The sequence below is a fragment of the Solanum verrucosum genome, unplaced genomic scaffold, assembly GCF_900185275.1.
Source record: "Solanum verrucosum unplaced genomic scaffold, falcon-dt-bn FXZP01000262.1, whole genome shotgun sequence".
Lineage (NCBI taxonomy): Eukaryota > Viridiplantae > Streptophyta > Magnoliopsida > Solanales > Solanaceae > Solanum > Solanum verrucosum.
The window spans coordinates 1,321,891-1,340,539 of NW_026020366.1; the positions used below are offsets into that span (position 1 = coordinate 1,321,891).

Below are 18,649 nucleotides of genomic sequence, written 5' to 3' on the forward strand. Positions count from 1 at the left end.
AAGTTAACTCTAAAGGAGAAATAGAGAAACTTTCTAAACTAGGGATCAAGAAAAAATAACCATTAAAGCAATTACATATTAATGTACCTGAACAGTTTTACCGAGGCCCATTTCATCAGCTAAAATTCCATTCAAATGGTTATTGTAGAGTGAAACCAACCATCGCAATCCATTCATTTGGTACCTGAAAGAAAAGTCAAGATTAAACGTACTCTAGGAGCAGGAAATAGGAAATATCTCCTGAGTAGAAAATTAATTAATAAAAATGCACTCACAAAGATAGATAGGCAATGACAACTAATTCTGAAATGAAAAACTTACCCCCGTAATTTTCCACCTTTGAGAGAACTAGGCTGCTCTGCGATGGTCTCCTGTACACTGCAGAAAATACATTTAGTTATTTAGTGTCTCAGCCAGAGAGATTGAATACTGACACTGAACAGATGACAAAGTTGAATCAGCCATATCAAACAGCTATTAATAGAACCCAAGAATGGGAAGGATGCTAAGCCTCAAAAAGAATGTAGATTCAAATAAAAGATTGAAGGATCTATAGCATCAAGTCCTCCAAGACCATGTAAGAGACTATATGCAGGAATTACCTATGTGCCATCAAATAGTATTTTTCATTGCTTTCCAAGTAATGCTGCATACAAAATAAAACGTATAAGAAAATCAGGAAATGACACAGATGAGCATAGAACAGCAGCATCCCAGTTAGCAATATGTGCATTTAACCATATAAGACAATTTCTGAAAGAACCTTAGCCTGGTCTGTTTCATCCGCATCACCAAAGTCAATTTCATCCTCCTCAACCACACCTGAGTTTCTATTGTCACCCATGTCGGTCTCGAATTTTCTTGCAATTGATTTGGCCTCCTTTAATTTGGATCCAAGCTTTTGGAGGTACTTTTCCGTCTCTTTTAGTAGTTTGTTAACACGATCCGACTTTGCATCCTAGAAGCAGAATGAAAGTAATCATCAAGATAAGTGGAACAAAGTGCAGTCCTGGCAGAGAAATTAGACATGCCATACCTGAACCATTCGAAGGTATCCCTCAACATCATTGATTTTCAGTAAATTAATCTTCTCACGTTGGATCCTGTCAATCTTCTCACGATGTATCCGTTCCTTCCTTTTATGGAACTCCTTCGCACCCTTATTGAAACCTTTCCAGCGTTCTCTCTTCATTTTGAATACATCTTCCAATCTTTCCCTGGAGTTCAGAATAATTCAAAGAAAACAAAAATAAGAAAATCAGAAAAGAAGTCATTAATCTTTCACTGTTAAAGGAGCAAAGTCATATGATTAACCCTAAGGATGAAAGTAAGTGCATACCTATGAACTTCAATCTCACTGAAAAACTCCTTCTGTCTCTCACGAAATCTCTTTTGACGTTCCTCCTTCATTCTTTGTTCATATCTTTCAAATTGCTTTGATTTCCTCCCAATTCTGTGCTTCTTGATTGATTTTAAACGCTCCATGTCAGTTGCTACTGGCTTGAAAAAATCATAGAGAATTTCACTGCCAAAAGATTGACACAAGGTCACAAGAATTGGACAGATAATGTGAAACAATAAAGGGTGATGTGACTTGAAAGAACCTAAAAAGTTGCAAGCGATATTAATAAACTTGGCTACCAGAAACCCTCAGGGGTTGGCCTGCTGGCAATTGACTTGAGCCTTGGGGTTTGCTCCCTTTCAAGGTCTCAAGTTCGAAACCCACTAGGTGCAAACAATTTCTGAGGGCCATCGGACTGGGTAAAACCTGAATTAACCGTGGTGCACTTGCGGGAAACTCCTTGCCGAGGGCCTGTGCACCCCCGGGATTAGTCGGGGCTCAAAGAGACTCGGACACCCGGTGCAAATCAAAAAAAATAAACTTGGCTACCAGAGGTAAGAACAGGAGTGCGAGACCACCAGTTTTAAGAAATACATGCTTCCCAGAGAACTACCAAAGTCTATCTGTAGATACAAGAATATGTTCATATACTGCAATTATGACATGCATTTTAACACCAGCTTAAGAAGAAGCACCAACGCTCCAGAGAACCACCGGAGACTGTATAATACAAGAACATGTTCACATACTATGACAATGTATACACCTACTGGTTTATTTGTCAAGAGTGTTTTTTCTTCTGAAGATATGATTTTTAAGAAGTATAGTTTGATTAATATTCTCCCCGGCACAATTATCGAGGAAAAGTCTCAGCCCTGTTGGTCTTTCTCTCTCTCCCCCTCCCTTTCCGGTAATCCTTCTGATCGCTGGAATTTTTCTCCTCTTTCTTTCTTTCTTTCTTCTTTTGACAGAGCAAAGATGGACAACAGCATTTATTTTGTGGTAGGCTTCAAGGCCTACGACATCACGAGAACAGTTGGAATGGTGAGGGAATGGTAAAACTGAGCAGAAAGAAACAGAAATTCTACGAGAACAACGTTTAATGTGGAGACTCTGGGATGGATTACTCAGGTCTTCCAAGAAACATCCCGGACAAATGGGAATATGGTGAAGCGGTGGAAGAAAAAAGATGTCTTCTCAGAAGTGTTCTACTCTAGGAACTATAACAAAATGTGAGAGGCGAAGGAGGGCAGTTATTATCATCCCTGAATTGACGTTTAATTTAGGAAGGATAAATATTGCGGAAAAAGTGGGGAGATTTATCAATAGCCACAGGAATGTGGTTAACTTTGGGAAACACAAGTTGGTGGACAGAACATTCCTTATGCTGAGATGCTTAAGAGTACTAAATGGGCTAATAAAGGGTGTAAAGAATCAGAGGCAGAGAAGATAATAAAGCAGGGGGATAGAATATGCATTAATGACAGCCCAGAGGAGTGCAGTGAAGTTTCAAAGAGCTTTTGAGGCTAAAATCGGTGAGACACCAACTTTATCAGAAATCAGGGGATGGGCTAATAAATTGTGGAAGCAAGCACATGAATTGAACATCTATGAGATGGCCTACTTCCTATTTGAGTTTGATCCCAGGTCCACGGGAAAGCAAGTAGCCAAAGGAGATTGGGACTGGAAGAACTCTCCAGTAACTCTTTAATGGTGGAATCTGACAAGAGGTACAGCTAGTGGGAGGAGAAAACCTAGCTCTACTTGGGTTAGAATTGTTGGTCTACCACTACAATTTTGGGACCAGAAAGTCTTCAAGGCCATTGGAGACCATTGTGGTGGCTGGGTAGACACAGAAGAGGAGACACAAGTAAGAAATCATCTCAAATAGGCAAGTAGTCAAGGGCTGGTCAAGCGGGAGAAGATTTTATCCAGCAGTCGCGAGATAAAACTGCTGGATAAAGAGGAGGAGCCTCTTTTAAGCAGACCAGCAGCAGACAGCGCAGCTGTCACAACACGTGTTGATGCAGAGGGCACGTGGGGAGGCCAGCAGATCTTTAAATGAAAAGGTGGCCATAGCTCTCTCAATATTGAACAAAACCCAACTTCCAATTTGAGCCAAAAATATATTAGCACTTCTGATCATGTCAAGAAAAAGAAAATTATGGCATGTGTGGGGCAGGGGGGGGAAGGCTTTTAGAAGGGCTAAGTGGTTTAAAGGAGTTGACAACTCAGTTCTTAGCAGCTGGGAATCATCGCCCATGGAGGAAAACATCGAACCTTCTGTTTCTCTCAAGGCAAAAATTCCAACAACCAACAAGGGGATTCATAACCAATTATCACAGAAGACAGTAAGGGTGGCCAAACAAAAGAAATTGGGGAGGGATCAGGGATACAAAAGACTCCAAATGTAGACATGTGGGTACAACAAACTCACGATGTTGACATTAGCCACTCAAAATCCAGGGAACCAACTGATAGCGAGATTGAAGCATCCAGCTGGGTTAATTCTCATATTTTGGAGTTGACCATGACATACAGAGTAGCTTTTGACGGTTTCAGGGGAACACATGCATTATTGATGAGACTTGGTGAAAGGAAAGCTGTGATGGAGAGAAAGGGGGCAGATAGCTCATAGCACAGTGTCAACACCTAGACACAGAGGTATTGGCAAAGAATGAATTGAAGAACTTACAGTCCAGCCTGAATGAGGAAGTGGAAGGAGTGAGGAACAGAGAGAGAGCTCTTACTCTGACACTCAAATGAAAGTAAAAATATTGTCTAGTAATGTTGAATCTTGTTAAGAGATCTTGATTGAAATGGAGGGCTGATGTTTATTGCTTGCAAGAGACAAAAGTGAGTAAGGACGTGGAGGGTGTTGCCAAACAACTTTGGTCCTGTAGATGGATGAGGTGTGGGTATATTGAAGTTGATGGTAGTAGACATGCGTAAGACTGACAAAAGCATGCCCCACAACTGAGTAGTAACTCTACAACGCAAAAGAAGTAGCCAACATCCTCAGAGTGCTCTTCACACATGGGGAACCTACTACAAAGCTGAATTTTCCTCTTTCGAAGGTTGGAATGAGTGAGGCAAGCCTCTCTAGCCACAATCTAAGAGAAGCAAGAGACCTTCAAAGATGCCTAGCTGAGCCAAAAAAAAATTCCAAGGCCAAAAAACCCTGTTGTTACTTAAATCCAGCTCTGTGTAGCAGCTTCTGACCATAAAGAGACCTTCGGGATGGTCCTTCCATCTAATAGAATCAGCTTTGTTGCAGCCCAACACTCTGTTGCTTAGCAGCTGAAGCAAGAGACATACTAGTTCTAGTTCCCAATCATTTGCATTCCTTCTAAGAAAGAGAGTCCACCCTTATTGTTGAATAAAATTTTGCAATTACTACATTGTGTTGAGAGTTGGTATTCTAAAAATATCTGAGAACTACTCTTTAAGAGTATTGTGGCCCAACCATGCATCTTCCCAATAGTAGTACTTTTTTATAATTTCATTTGATCCTTAATTAAAATGATTAATAGATCAAACTTCTTAGATTAGCTAGCTTAATTACCTTTAATCAATTAGACTTGTTTCCCATGAAAAAAGAACTGGGTTTCAAGAAACGATTCCTTTTACTAATATGATTTGCTTGTTTGTGTTGGGTTACATTTTGACCCGTCGGGTTGCAGTACTTTGACCCATTTTGACCCAATTGTTTGATGGGTCATTTCTAATTCAACCCGTTGGGTCAACTTAAACAAATGGGTAATGACCCAACCCGTATACAGAGTGAGCGGGTTGGGGATGATTAGCCACCCCTAAATCTAGATATGCATAAAAAGTAAGTAAGCCAAGACTGATTACCTCCGTAAACGACGCTGCAGCTCCAGCAATTGAAGCTTTTTCAGCTCAATGACACTTTTTGTTTTTGCAGAGATATCCTCAGAGGAGCTCACAGATTCCTGCCACATAAATGAAGACGAGTATTTATCACATGCGAGCGATTTTAACCGGGATGTAAGAGTCATTGTCAAATAAATCAGGTTGTAGCAATCTACGGACATTAAAGATGCTTATAATAGTTCTCACATGTGTATCACACGCTGGAAGAACATATCATCAAATGGTTTGTGTTGATTGGAGGATATTGTTGATAGAAAAGCTCAATAATGGGAGAATAGAATATGTTATTCCATTGTATTTTATTGTATTGATTCTCTTTCCTTAATTAGTCATAGGACTCCATGTATAAGTACCCAATTCTCATGGGATGTAGAAATATCCAAAAATACAAGCAAGTCTACTTCTCAAAAATCTTCGGGTCTAAAGCATCAAAAATAGCTTATGCAAAGGTTTAATGAAATCCTTTTTTTAGGGGATAAAGTAAGTCATAGACGCATTCAAGATCCATAAAGAAAAGACCTATGCAACATTAAAGCCATTGATGCCAGCTTCAATTGCTTATTATCTTGGCATCAATGACATCATTTTGCGCTCATTATGCAGTTTAATTTAACATTTTGCAGCTAAGGTAGAAAAATGACCAACTAAACAGTTTTTCTTCATCTGCACAGCCTACACAGTTGGCAGTTGATTTGACCATTTCAAAATGGAATTAAGAAACAATTGAGAATCTCTGGAATTTTTGATGAAGAGTAACTTTGTATATATCCAATGCAGTGCTTAGGCAATGAAGGATATAAATAACTTTGGTTCTCAAAGTGCACAGTAGAAAAAGGAATATATGTTGTTCTAATAGCATCAAAACTCCTGAGCAAATGGCATAACATGAGAAGATTCGGAAAGTTTTATTGCTCTACTTAAAAACTGCACCAGCTAAATCACTAGTTCCATTGACAAGGTAAGAGCTGACACCCCACCCCACCCACCCCTCCAAAAAAAGAAGTGTATACACTGCTTATGCATCTTGGTGGTTTAGGTGAATGAAAGTTCTAGTCAAGCCAAAGAAGAAATCCTGACATAACATGAGGATTCTATGAGTCCTGAACATTGAGCAAACAGTACATTTAATTACCTGCCACCCCACCCCACCCCAGCCCTCCAAAAAAAAGAAGTGTATACACTGCTTATGCATCTTGGTGGTTTTAGGTGAATGAAAGTTCTAGTCAAGCCAAAGAAGAAATCCTGACATAACATGAGGATTCTATGAGTCCTGAACATTGAGCAAACAGTACATTCAATTACCGTAAACTCACCCACCCCCCCACCCAATGACGGAAACAAAGCCAATTGAATTCTTTCCCACCTGGAAGTGCAGACCACCTTTTGAAAATATAAGTAAATAGGATCTTTTTAAGAAAAATAATTGTGGTGTCGGAACCAGCTTGCGCGCATCTCAACTAATTACATCGGATACCTGCTACTTCTCACCAGCACAAGTCCCAGGTAACTCTGTTCACCATAGCTTAGATAGATGGGAAGATATCACCTAGTGTCTTCACCTCTGCTGGAATTTGAACCTGAGACCTCATGGTTCTCAACCCTCTTCATTGACCACTAAGCCAGTCACACCCTAGATGAATAGATAGAATCTTATGATCTTATCTACAAGTACAAACTCTCATGAAGAAGCTAATATGGAATCAAGTTCCACCAGAAGTAAGCCTTAAGACAGTACCCAATCTAATCAGTATCAACAAAGCTCACCCCAAAATTCAGTCTACATGAAATTCTGATAAGAGCATTGCATCTCATAAGGAAGAAGGATTTTCAATAACAAACCTTCAACTTCTCAGCAGAAGCAGCAATTCTTTCATCTGTTTTTTGCTGTTTTTTCGACCATTTCTGTTCACTAATAAGCTTCCTTTTCCGTTGATCCAGAATCCATTTCTCCAGCATTGTATGCCTTGGAGATGATAACCTATCTGTGGATGCTGAAATATTATCATCCTCTTGATCTGTTTCTTGCACTGTAAATGAACTTGGTGCACAGATGTTAGAACTTAATGTGCAGATGTTAGAACAATAACTAATCATACAAAGAGAAATATGTATGTACACTCAGCACACAGGAACATCAATCCCATGGACGAGATTTGACCATACCATAATGGCAAAGAAAAAGAAAAGCAAGAAAAACAAAGGTGGAATCTGCATCTGTGCATGGAAGTTATAACAGAAGTTCGTTTTACTTAGATCCCCAAAGCTAAAACCAAATCCAAATAAAAGGGGGAAAGGTGATCTTTCGTAAGGAAATAGATAAGAGGTGAAATTCTTATATTATTCAGACCTTGAGACAGATTTTTCAGCGTTATATTTGAATCCTTCACTTGCATCATTGTAGGACTTTGATTAATTACTCCAGGAACAGATTTCCACTGTTGCCTCAAGGGTAAACTAGGCAAGTTACTATCAGCATGTCGATTTCCTTGAGCATTGCTATCAACAAGATTTTGAGAATAACCAGTATGATTATCTCTCACTAGCAGACCCGATCCATGGGTATTGGCAGAGGCAGGTGGTGATACCTTTGAAGCGTCAGTTCCACTCCTACCACTCAGATCAGGCTTCATTTGCTTGCTTGTGCCCATAACAGAGGAAGCTTGAGGAAACATTCCAAGTTGTTCAGTATTTGCAGGAGCATTCTCATGATTATAGGGAGGAAAGGATTTCGGATCAGTCGGAACTCCTCTAAGAGCAGATGCCTGTGATTCTGTAGCATCCTGGATGGACATTTCAGCATCCTGAATCATTCTCATTTTTCTTTGAGGTCTCCTTTCGTCAGCATGCTCAGAAGGATCAAGCTGACCATTTTTATCTTCCATCAAGTTTGCATTCTCAGCCTCCATTGACGAATTTGTATCAGTAAGAATTCCAGAAGGTGTAGGACCAGAAGAAAGCCTGTCAGTTTCGCCAGCTCCTCCAAATGTCCGTGTGACTTCAGATGCACTGCCTTGGTCAGTAACCAGTTGCTCCCTTCCTTTATGGTCAACCAATTCTCTGCGATCTATAGAACACCATATATTAGCACATGACACAGATTATATAACATTTGAATCAGAGCAAGAAAAAAATAGAGCTATTAAGCAGCAGATACCTTCTTTCGGATAGAAGTTTCCAAGTGCAATTTCAAGATGAAGCTTCTTTGGCATTAAACCATTCCTACAAGTGAGGAGATATTGAAAACTGTGGCAGCCGGAAGCAAAAACTTCTTTGCATAATGACAAACACTAGAATCTAACTCATTATCCTACATACCTAAAAGCCAAAAACACAAGACATTGTGCCCTAAGCTGTTTCAAATGATGTTCTTTGAAAGGCATGGTAGATACAGGAGCCTGAGCAGCAACAGACAACATCCCTGCATCTCTGATTGTTTCACTTCTAAGTATACTCTTCTCTGGGACATTGTTGGGCATGCCCCCCTGTTAACACATACAAATTAAGGCAAAGATGAAGCACAGAGAAAATGGATACTGCTGAAAAAGAAAACCAACTAAATACTATCACTTAATCTATTGTGTTCCTCAAAATCGAGAAGCCTAAACATAGTAAAAGGATCTCTGTTCTATGCAGTCCAACTCAAGCAATAATTGGAAAGAAGATCATAACTCCCCCAACTTGAAAAGCTAAGGAAAGGATTCCTAACAACTACAAGAGACAAGAATAATGAAGTTCAGTGTTTTGGAGATCCTTCTATTGGTGCTCACAGCATGCCAGTGATAATAATAAAGATAAGTGTTTACACTAGTTAACCAAATGTTGTAATCCTCGATCTGGAAATCTTCTCCTAATCTTAGGAACTTGTATTGATGATGAAAATGCAACTAAATAAATTATAAAACAGATGTTACATGTGAAGATACACGAAAAAAATCATGTTATCCTGGCCCTTTAATTTTGCCTAGACTTCTGTATTAGCTGGTTCCAAATCATCATTTGTTACCTAGTTAAAGGAGCAATTTGGTAAACCATAACAGTATCCCCAGTTAAGACAAGGTATAACCAAATATCTATATGTAGACTGGCCTTTGGCAGGAGTGCTCACTGTTTTCTATGATAGTGCTTGATATCGGGACACTCAGTACTTCAACTAGTCTCCATATTCCTCCGATGGATCTCTTTTTTTTATATAATGCTAACATTCTATATATTAACAGGTATACTTTACCAACTGTATAGTCCCCCAAAATAGACATTACAAAATAGAGGAAACCTTCCCGTCTATGTTCCTTCTTACATGTGGTCTAAAACATCAAAAATATCTTCAGTTTCTACTTTAAAATCCTGTTTACACCAAAACTAACAAAATTAATAAAGGGGTATACAATTTTCAACTTCTGGATATTGCATTGCTTATCCTCATAACACCTCTGATTTCTCTCTCCACACAGACCACCATATACATGCTGGGACAATCCACCATCTCTCCTTCTGGTGGGATTAAATTCCCACTCTGGCCCAACTGTCTAGTACCTCCTTCATATTTCCTGGCATCACTCATCTGATCCCCACCTCAAATTAATGAAGATTTTCCAAATCTGATTAGTCCAATTGCAATGTAAAAAGAGATGGTCGGTTGTGTCTGCATGTTCCCCACATAGATAACATATGAACATAATTCCCACTGTCAGGAATCAAATCACATAAAATGACCAGCATTACAGTAGTCAGTTCTTCTAATAACACTGCATGTGAAGCATGGCATATCTAAGAACCCTCCTCCCTTAACCTTAACTATCAGGAAAAAAAGTAAAGGAGTTTCCAGTCACTTAAGTACTGGGCCAAAGTTGCAAGTAGAGCAGCTATTAGTAGTAACCAAATGCAGAAACAATGTGAATCCTTCATCAAAAGTAACCACTTACCTTTTTAATCAATACAATAAACGTAGACTTGTTTATGTCAAATCAAGATAGAATGTCTTAAACATAGTAATTATCAGATGACACATTTACAAAACTGTTCAACAACCAACAACCCATTATAAGGAAAGAAGGAAAATAAGTACCTGACTGATCTTGCTAGCATTTCCTAACATATTAGATCCTCCTTCATGCTCTAGTGCTCTTCCCGCTGCAGTTCTGCCAACAACAAGATCAGCCGAGGTGGGACCAGAGAAAGGTTCTGTGCTTCCATCTTTGTGCAATTTTGCAGCATAACCATGATTATCAATTGAAGGACTTCCAAACTGCATTGGACTTGAAATTCCTGCCTCTACTGGCTGAGATGAATTAGAAGCAGGAGGCGCCATTACAGGAAGTTTGACACCTGTACCTGAATTAGAGTAGCACTTTACGACATTAAACTACCCTGAATGTACAACTAGTTTTCATGTCTCCTGATAGGGGAAATTTTGCACTCAGCTCAACAGGCGATATCAACATTGCTCCTACACTTAGAATGGCCAGTGCTAATGACATAACAAACATTCATGAAAGCGAAAGAGTATTGTCAAAATGAAAATCGAAAAAAAAGAAAGAAGGGTGAGATAAACAAATAAAGAGCTAACTTTCTTTAAACTTTATTTGTTATTATGTAAGATTAAAAGGACTGGGGAAGACAGGTGAATTATAAAGGAGGTTAAGATAGGGGCAAGTCAAGGGCCCATCGGGATTGGGCATGAACAAGTCTCAACTGGGCTAGCATTGATGAAAATAGAAAATCCCCCCCCCCCCCAAGCATCATTAACCAATGTCAAATTCAAGATCAGGTTCAGGATTCAAGTCAAATCAAGTAAAACTCTAGAAACACTCCGGAGAAATTTCCTTTGGGATGAAACATATGGAACCAGGCAATATACTTATAGTAAGATAACTGATTAGGGGCTGTCACATCCCCGAAAAAATGGGATGGGCTTGAGTGACTCAGAGTGAAAGACCTCAAGGAGTTCAACAAAGTTCTGCTAGAAAAATGGACATGAAGATTTGGGATGGAGGAGCACGTTTTTAAGGGTAGTGATGGCAGAAAAGTATGGTGCTGTCAAGTGCCAAGGGGGAATGGAGGACTAGAAAGATCAACTTTCCATTCAGGCGTAACCTTTCTTTTTGATAAGGTAAGAGATTTTATTAAATGGTACCAAGAAGGTACAGGAGAAGAAACAAAACACCATAAAACAAAAGGCAGCCTCCTACCCTCTTCTTCCAAGCATATCCAATAAATCCATATACTGATTCAAACTATTTATTAAACTAATGTGAGTATCCTTCCCTTCAAAGCAAGCTTTGTTCCTCTCTAACAAAATTGTCCAAAAGATGCACAGAGGGATGCAAAGATTTCCATTCGGGCATAGACTTTGGAGGTGCATTTATGAAGGAATGCAAAGACTTCAGCGGCCACGTTACTGAAGCAAAATAAGCTTTTGCATGATAGGTGGTGTAGAGAGAACATGCTGAAAATTACTTGCCTAATGTACAAGTATAAAGAGTCTCGAGCAAGATAGTATTGGTGGTGCAAGTACATGACGGGTGCTTTTCTTTTTTTTGTTACATTGGGATCTCACATTAAAGAGAAACTTGCAATATTTGGGAAATGGGTCAATAGCAGAACCTAGTAGGATTACCATATAAACAGGAACACATTGCAAATGAATGAGATGAGGGAGATGGGGAGAGATGGACAATTCTCAGTAGAATCATACTACCAAAAACTATTGATGAGATTGTGCAGGATGAAATGGTGTTCCTGCATCTCATGATTTGGCTACCAGAGTGGCCAAAAGAGTGTGCTTCTTTGTGTACTTGACATAAAAGGAAGGAAGAGGAAGATCACGTATGTGTCAGTTGGTGCTATATGTATAGATGTTCAAGAGAAGATGTAGATCGCCTCTTATTACATTGTCAAGTAGCTACTACATTTGGTGGAAGTTCTGAATTGGTTTAGAATACAGTAGGTCATTCCAACTACAATAAAATTGGCATTATGTAGCTGGATTTCTAGAAGGGAGAGAAGACTCTGGGCACAACAGATAGCCCCACTAGCTCTTATGTGGGTAATATGAAGGAAGACAAATAGGAGAGATTTTTAAGTGATCGAAAATGTTTTTGTACATGTGGAGAATATCATGTCTCTGATTTCATTTTAGTGTACTATGAGATTCTTTTTTGGATTAATGATTGAGTGGCACTTTTTAATAAATAGCTAGGTAAAAGGTCTTTTGTGGAAAACCACATTTTAACCTAGGTTTCTCTACTTTTTGCTATACCACTTATATTATCGGGAAGATGAAAAGAAATCACCTAGTGTTTTCGTCTCCGCTAGGATTTGAGCTTGAGACCTCTTGGTTCTCCTCCCACTTCGTTAACCACACCCTTGGGTGCTGCACTCACTCACTCCTTATGCAAAATAGGAACCCGTCCAACAACTTAAATATTGTTGACTCTCAAGTTCCAATTTATCTACAAAATCAAGGCTTCAATAGTAAGCCACCCTGATTTTTTTGAGTAAAAGATGTGTTCACACTTGCGTACACCACTACACATCAACTAATCCACCAAATACATGCTCCCTCCCACAACATAAGTATCTAGTAACTCCATCCACCAAAGCTTAGACATATAGGAAGAATTCAACTAGTGTTGCATTTCTAATATTCATTTTGTGGTTCTCGAAGTTGTACCCCAACTTTTTGACCACCAAGCCATCCTTTGGGAGTAGGACTGTTACTTGATATTGTGTCATACATCAAAGTGGTTTAATAACATGATCAAGAAATAGCATTAAATTGCTTACAAACCAAGCTACTACAAACCTTTGGCGACAAGACATGGTTATCTGTTGTTTCATTTTCTTCTCCTTCCTAAATTTTATGTAGAAAATGCACAGTTCCAAATGCATATTGGCCATCTACATATGTTTTATCAAAATGTAATCTTCTTTTTTGTTCGGTGAATATTTTAGTTTCCCCAACACTAGACAATATGAGTGATTTGCCATGCTTGCAAGTTGCAAGTTAGCAGACAAATCGTTGTACTTACCACTTATGTGGGGTGCAGATGCTTGATAAATACCATGTCCGCTGCCGCTTGGACCGCTAACCATCTCATTTCCCAGAAAATTTGCTTTAGAGTCTCTAGTAACCCCTGGCCTCTGTGAAGATCCTGCAATAACACTCGATTCGTAAAATATAAAAATAGCCAGCAAGACATGGCTTGGACTTCTTGCCAATACATATTAGTGAAGTGCATTAAAGTGCAACAAGTATCATTCTACCAGCTACTTGTGATGATGCAGCTTCTCCTGCTTGTGTTGCAGCAGACACAGGAAGACGCGAGGACATTAAAGCCTCAATGTCAAGACCATGTTGCTTGACGACAGTCTCCATTGCCCTTGAATCAACAAAAGAGAAATTAGGGAAGTCAAGAAAACTGTAACAGTACAGCATGTCAGAGATGAGTATCGAGAACTCTGAACTATATCACAATCAATATTTAGTAGCTTCTAGCGTCAGCCAGCCAACCACAGCACTAGGATGCATTTTTGTTAATCCAGGAGGCATAGTATCATGGGCAACTACCATTATACTGTGACAGTTATACTTTCCCATCGTAGCTGGAAAGTACAATAATATAATGATTGAAAAAACAATTATTGAACAGAAAGATGATTGACAAAGGGGTAGGGACCATAAAGGCGGGAAATATGCAATAAATTCTATGATGCTCTAAATATATGGATGGAGTTTAAGACACTATACCTTGATATTACTTGATAAGGCATTGAGCTCTCCTTCCCGCTGGATCTCATATGTTGTAAAATCTGAGTCATGAGTAGTACAACTTAATACAGGTAAATAACTAGAATTTTGGAAAACATACAACATAAGAGATGTATACACACCACATAAAGCTTTGTAGCCAATTTAGTCGGCTCATCCTTAGACTCTTGAATAAGCTTGTGCAGAAACTTTGCTGCCTCCAGCTCAACATTATTTGGATTGGTCATCTTCTTGCTCAAACTACACAGAATTGCAAAGTAAAATCTAGCAAATCATAACTAATATCAAAGCCCCCATGACTTTGTAGCAACATCAAATCCAACACCATAAAGAAAGAGAACAAACAAAGAGCACAAAATATTCAATTCCAACTTCCACTCAATTGCAAAATTTCAAAAGAATAACTCAAAGCATCTTGTCACCATTAGTTCGTACTTCATAGTACACAATTACTAAACAAGCAACTAATAAAGGAGCTAACGGCTTTCGAGAGCAAGCCCATTGTCTAAGCTCAGGTACTTAAGTTCATCCTTCTCATATCCATCTAGGCCAATGGCTTGTCAAGAAAATACTCGAGTATCCGAATCTCATTTCCTCCAGTACAAAAGTGGACAGACAGGTGAAATCACATGAGAAGAACCTCTTAGTGGAGTTCACTCCCCGGGAAGACTGAATAGCACTTCTTAGTGATTGCTATGGATTCATCAATAACAAAAGAGTGAAAGCAACAAGTACACCAATGTGGTGGTCATACCAAGGAGTCCCAGACAAGGGAGGAAACCACCACCAAAGCCCTCCCCCTAACCTCTCCAATTTTAACTTTCAACCTTCAATTCAGAAATTTTCCAGGAAAAAGAATCCAGTCCCTTCTAAACCAAACTAAGCTTTTAGGTAAAAAATTCCATTTGACCCTCTTCTACACAAGTCATCATCATCACTCCTCATAAATCCTTCCTCCAATGTTCAATTACACAGTAAAGCCCCATAACCTACAACCAATCTCCATTCTTAAACAAGAAACTAGTCATTCTAGAATCACTCTACACCCAAAAAGGGTAAGGAAAGAAGAACCCTATTTATAACAACCACAGTTAGGTTTCCAAATGAAGCTAAACATAAATGACAAATCTATCATCAGTTACAATCTACTCCAATTACAAGCCACTGACGGTTCCAACTAGCAAAGATCAATTTTTTTTCACAGAAAAAGTGTTAATAAAACAAAAAACAGCGGTGACATACGAGAATTTTGGAAACAAGTAAGAGAATTAGGGTTTTTTACCTGATCGCAGCTTGAGGAATCAACCAGATGAACTAGGCAAAGCTACATGTATATCGAAAAAAGTACAAAGAGAACACGAACACTCTCGAAAAATCAATTCTCCTGAGTAATTTTTTTGAGCTTTGTGACTCTTCGATTGATAGATGAATGAAATTTCAGCTTAACATTTTTCTGAAGTGCTTTTATAGTAAAAAAGGGCTTTGGGATTGTGAAGATTGAAGAGTTCCAGTTTCGGTCTTTCTATTATTTCCTTTTTTCGTCCCTGTAACCTCTTCCCTATTTAGTTTAGCCCCGGAAAGAATTAAGAACCACCAATTTCAACTTTCAAGTATTTCTTGGAGTCTGATTATTTCGAATTTGGGTCGTGTAGGGTCTTATTCGGGAGAAGCGCTCATATCAAGGATTTTTTCATATTCACGATTTGAACCCGAGACCTTTAATTAAGGGAGTAACAGTCTCATCCACTGCACCACATCATTTGGTGATGTGTTGATAACATGCTATGTTGGAAACATTGCAAATATGCCCTTTTTTTTAATTGATCTGTATTTTTTTAATGTTTATCTTGTCTTTTTGAAATTAAGAAAAGTTTAGTTTGGTTTAGAAGGGACTGGATTCATTTTCCTGGAAAATTTCTGAATTGAAGGTTGAAAGTTAAAATTGGAGAGGTTAGGGGGGTGGTTTGGTTGTGGTTTCCTCCTTTGTCTGGGACTCCTTGGTTTGACTGCCACATTGGTGTACTTGTTGCTTTCACTCTTTTGTTATTGATGAATCATAGCAATCACTAAGAAGTGCTATTCAGTCTTCCTAGGGAGTGGACTCCACTAAGAGGTTCTTCTCATGTGATTTCACCTGTCTGTCCATTTTGGTACGGAGGAAATGAGATTCGAATACTCAAGTATTTTCTTGACAAGCCATTGGCCTAGATGGATATGAGAAGGATGCACTTAAATACCTGAGCTTATACAATGGGCTTGCTCTCGAAAGTCGTTATCTCCTTTATTAGTTGCTTGTTTTAGTAATTGTGTACTATGATGTAGAACTAATGGTGACAAGATGCTTTGAGTTATAACTAGCCTGACTCGTCTATGAAACCTTTAACATATTGAAGACAGGTTACCATGACAAGATCTAGATTACTTGAATACTCTGCTAACAATATATACCAACTATTAATACTCAAGATAAATTAGAGCCCTCTAAAAGTAAGAAAGTCTTCCAATGTTAGATGAAATCATTCTTAATTATCTGCTTGTTCTCATGAGTATCTGAATCTGCATCATAAAACGATGCAGCGTCGAATAGCACCAGTACATGAAATGTACAGTATGTAAACTAGTTGAGTGAAACAAGTGTCTAAAATTAAACATACTGAGCTTAAATAAGTAAACATAGATTGAAACAAGGGCAACAGAATAGTAAAACATGCATGAGTGCTTTAATAACAAAAATTTAAAATTGAATATATATACAGTAATAGCAACTACTAAAAATAATATAATTGTACTTTTCTTGGGGAGTTTCTCTAACCGACAACCATCACTTTGAGCATCGTGATTATACAACGTCTTGCTCATGTTGCTAAAGTCAGACTATACATTTCCAGAGTAAAAGGTTAATTGAACTAGTGGATCCAATCTTTGAGTCCTTACTGGGCTTTTTAAGAAGTTGTATGAATCAACAACACAAAACTATCATACGTTAGTGGCACAACTATGGGGTTTGAATTATTTGAATCCTTACCCAACTCGATGCTCAATACTAATCTCAAAATAATGCAATAATATTCAGTAACTATATGATATCCCATTTAGGGAAAAGGTTCCACTTTAGGTGAAAACTGAAAATCTGATACTTTAAGTCTATGCTCTATAATACTTCCTTAGAATTGAACTGAACTTTAAGACACTTGACTATGTTTTTCTAAAAATCTGGCTATGCTTTCTCAAATTTGAGATATGCTTTTTATAATGTTAAACATGATTTCTTTAAGAAATTGTTTATACTTTCTTTCTTTCTGAAAATATGTATCTTGATGAAATAATACATTTTCTTGAAACTCTTCTAAAATAATGCACTTGAATCAAAATATACTTTCTTGATTGAGGTCTTTCTGGAAAGACTACTTTAAAATTTTGAAACTTACTTTACTTATGAAAATAGTGCATATGAATTTCTATGACAAGGTTTTCAAGTAACTTTTAGCTAGAAAGGGTCCAAGTGGTATAATAAGCATGAACCATAAATCAAAGATCATCAATATTTCAAAGTACCATAATTTCGATAATAAAATCAAGAATCAACAATAGAAAAATAGAGTGAATTCAAAAATCATGGACTTTGGGGTAAAAATGTTGTCTTTGATCTTACTAACTAAAATGTAATGTTGGGCGTAAAGGACTATTTTCTCACTATGATAACTTTACATATCTAAACGCTCTGTAAATATTGAAAAAGAATCCTAACTTTATGAAGAACAATTAAGAAATCCTTTCTATAAATTTTTGGATTCATTTATTGAAAATCCTATGTTTTGAATTTTGATGGTAGATTCTTTCTTATGATATATAATTATATATATATTAGAATCACTTTAAAATTTTGAGAGTATGTTTACCTTGATTTAGAAGGAAGAACTTTTGATGGACTTGCTCAAAAATCAAGTTTTAAATTCTAGAATTGAGTTATTGATTTCACTAGAGATAGGAAGAGGATTTGATGTTAGAATCTTATAAGAATTCTAGGATTTATGTTGAAAGTTCATGAAGAAGACTTACCAAGACTTAGTAGAGTTGAAGAGAGCTTTTGGAGGCTGTTGTGGTCAACCAGGGGTGGAAGTGAGAAAAGAAACTCAAGATAGTGTTTTTTATGAAATCTAAAAAATATGATATACAATTGACATACGTGTGATATACATGATTTACAAACCTTTTACGACTCATAAGCATAGAATGATACACGGATCGTGGATTGAATCAATGGATTTCATATATAAATTTCCAATTTCTGATCCCAATCCACGAGCTAAATCCACGGCTCATGGTTGCTTTTGCAATCGGTGGTGGTCAGTTCTTATAACCTGAAGCAAAATTCTCAAATTGGAGCGTCTTTGGTAAAACGATCATAACTTTTTACACTGAACTTAGATTGATGCAAACTTAGTGGCATTAGAAAGAAGACTTATATAACTTTATTTGGCAGGTCATGAGTCACCTAACTCTTTATATTTAGAGATATATGGTCATTAAAAGTTGACTACAGAAATTGTGACATCTTGTTGAATTCTATGTGTTTGAATTTTTAGATCACATGTTGAGTTGTGGTTGTTGTAATCTATTATATCTAGTCCTCACTCTAA

At 37.8% G+C, this 18,649-nt stretch overlaps 1 protein-coding gene across 6 annotated transcripts in view; it reads right to left on the minus strand.

Annotated features, from left to right (window-relative positions):
- LOC125837872 (chromatin structure-remodeling complex protein SYD) overlaps positions 1-15,429 on the minus strand; it is a 32,810-nt gene extending 17,381 nt beyond the window's left edge. For 5 of the 6 annotated variants that reach the window (XM_049516941.1, XM_049516942.1, XM_049516944.1 and 2 more), the window contains exons 1-17: positions 15,292-15,429; positions 14,132-14,249; positions 13,989-14,050; positions 13,505-13,620; positions 13,270-13,392; positions 10,305-10,570; positions 8,555-8,721; positions 8,394-8,458; positions 7,587-8,303; positions 7,079-7,266; positions 5,201-5,298; positions 1,340-1,525; positions 1,037-1,217; positions 764-958; positions 603-646; positions 322-378; positions 88-184 (exon numbers count right to left, since the gene is read on the minus strand). In XM_049516941.1, the coding sequence (XP_049372898.1) occupies positions 88-184; positions 322-378; positions 603-646; positions 764-958; positions 1,037-1,217; positions 1,340-1,525; positions 5,201-5,298; positions 7,079-7,266; positions 7,587-8,303; positions 8,394-8,458; positions 8,555-8,721; positions 10,305-10,570; positions 13,270-13,392; positions 13,505-13,620; positions 13,989-14,050; positions 14,132-14,236 (2,667 nt within the window). In that variant the 5' untranslated portion in view covers positions 14,237-14,249; positions 15,292-15,429. The remainder of the gene's footprint in view (positions 1-87; positions 185-321; positions 379-602; positions 647-763; positions 959-1,036; positions 1,218-1,339; positions 1,526-5,200; positions 5,299-7,078; positions 7,267-7,586; positions 8,304-8,393; positions 8,459-8,554; positions 8,722-10,304; positions 10,571-13,269; positions 13,393-13,504; positions 13,621-13,988; positions 14,051-14,131; positions 14,250-15,291) is intronic. The other variant, XM_049516943.1, reaches the window with a different exon arrangement.
- Between the last annotated feature and the right edge of the window lie 3,220 nt (positions 15,430-18,649).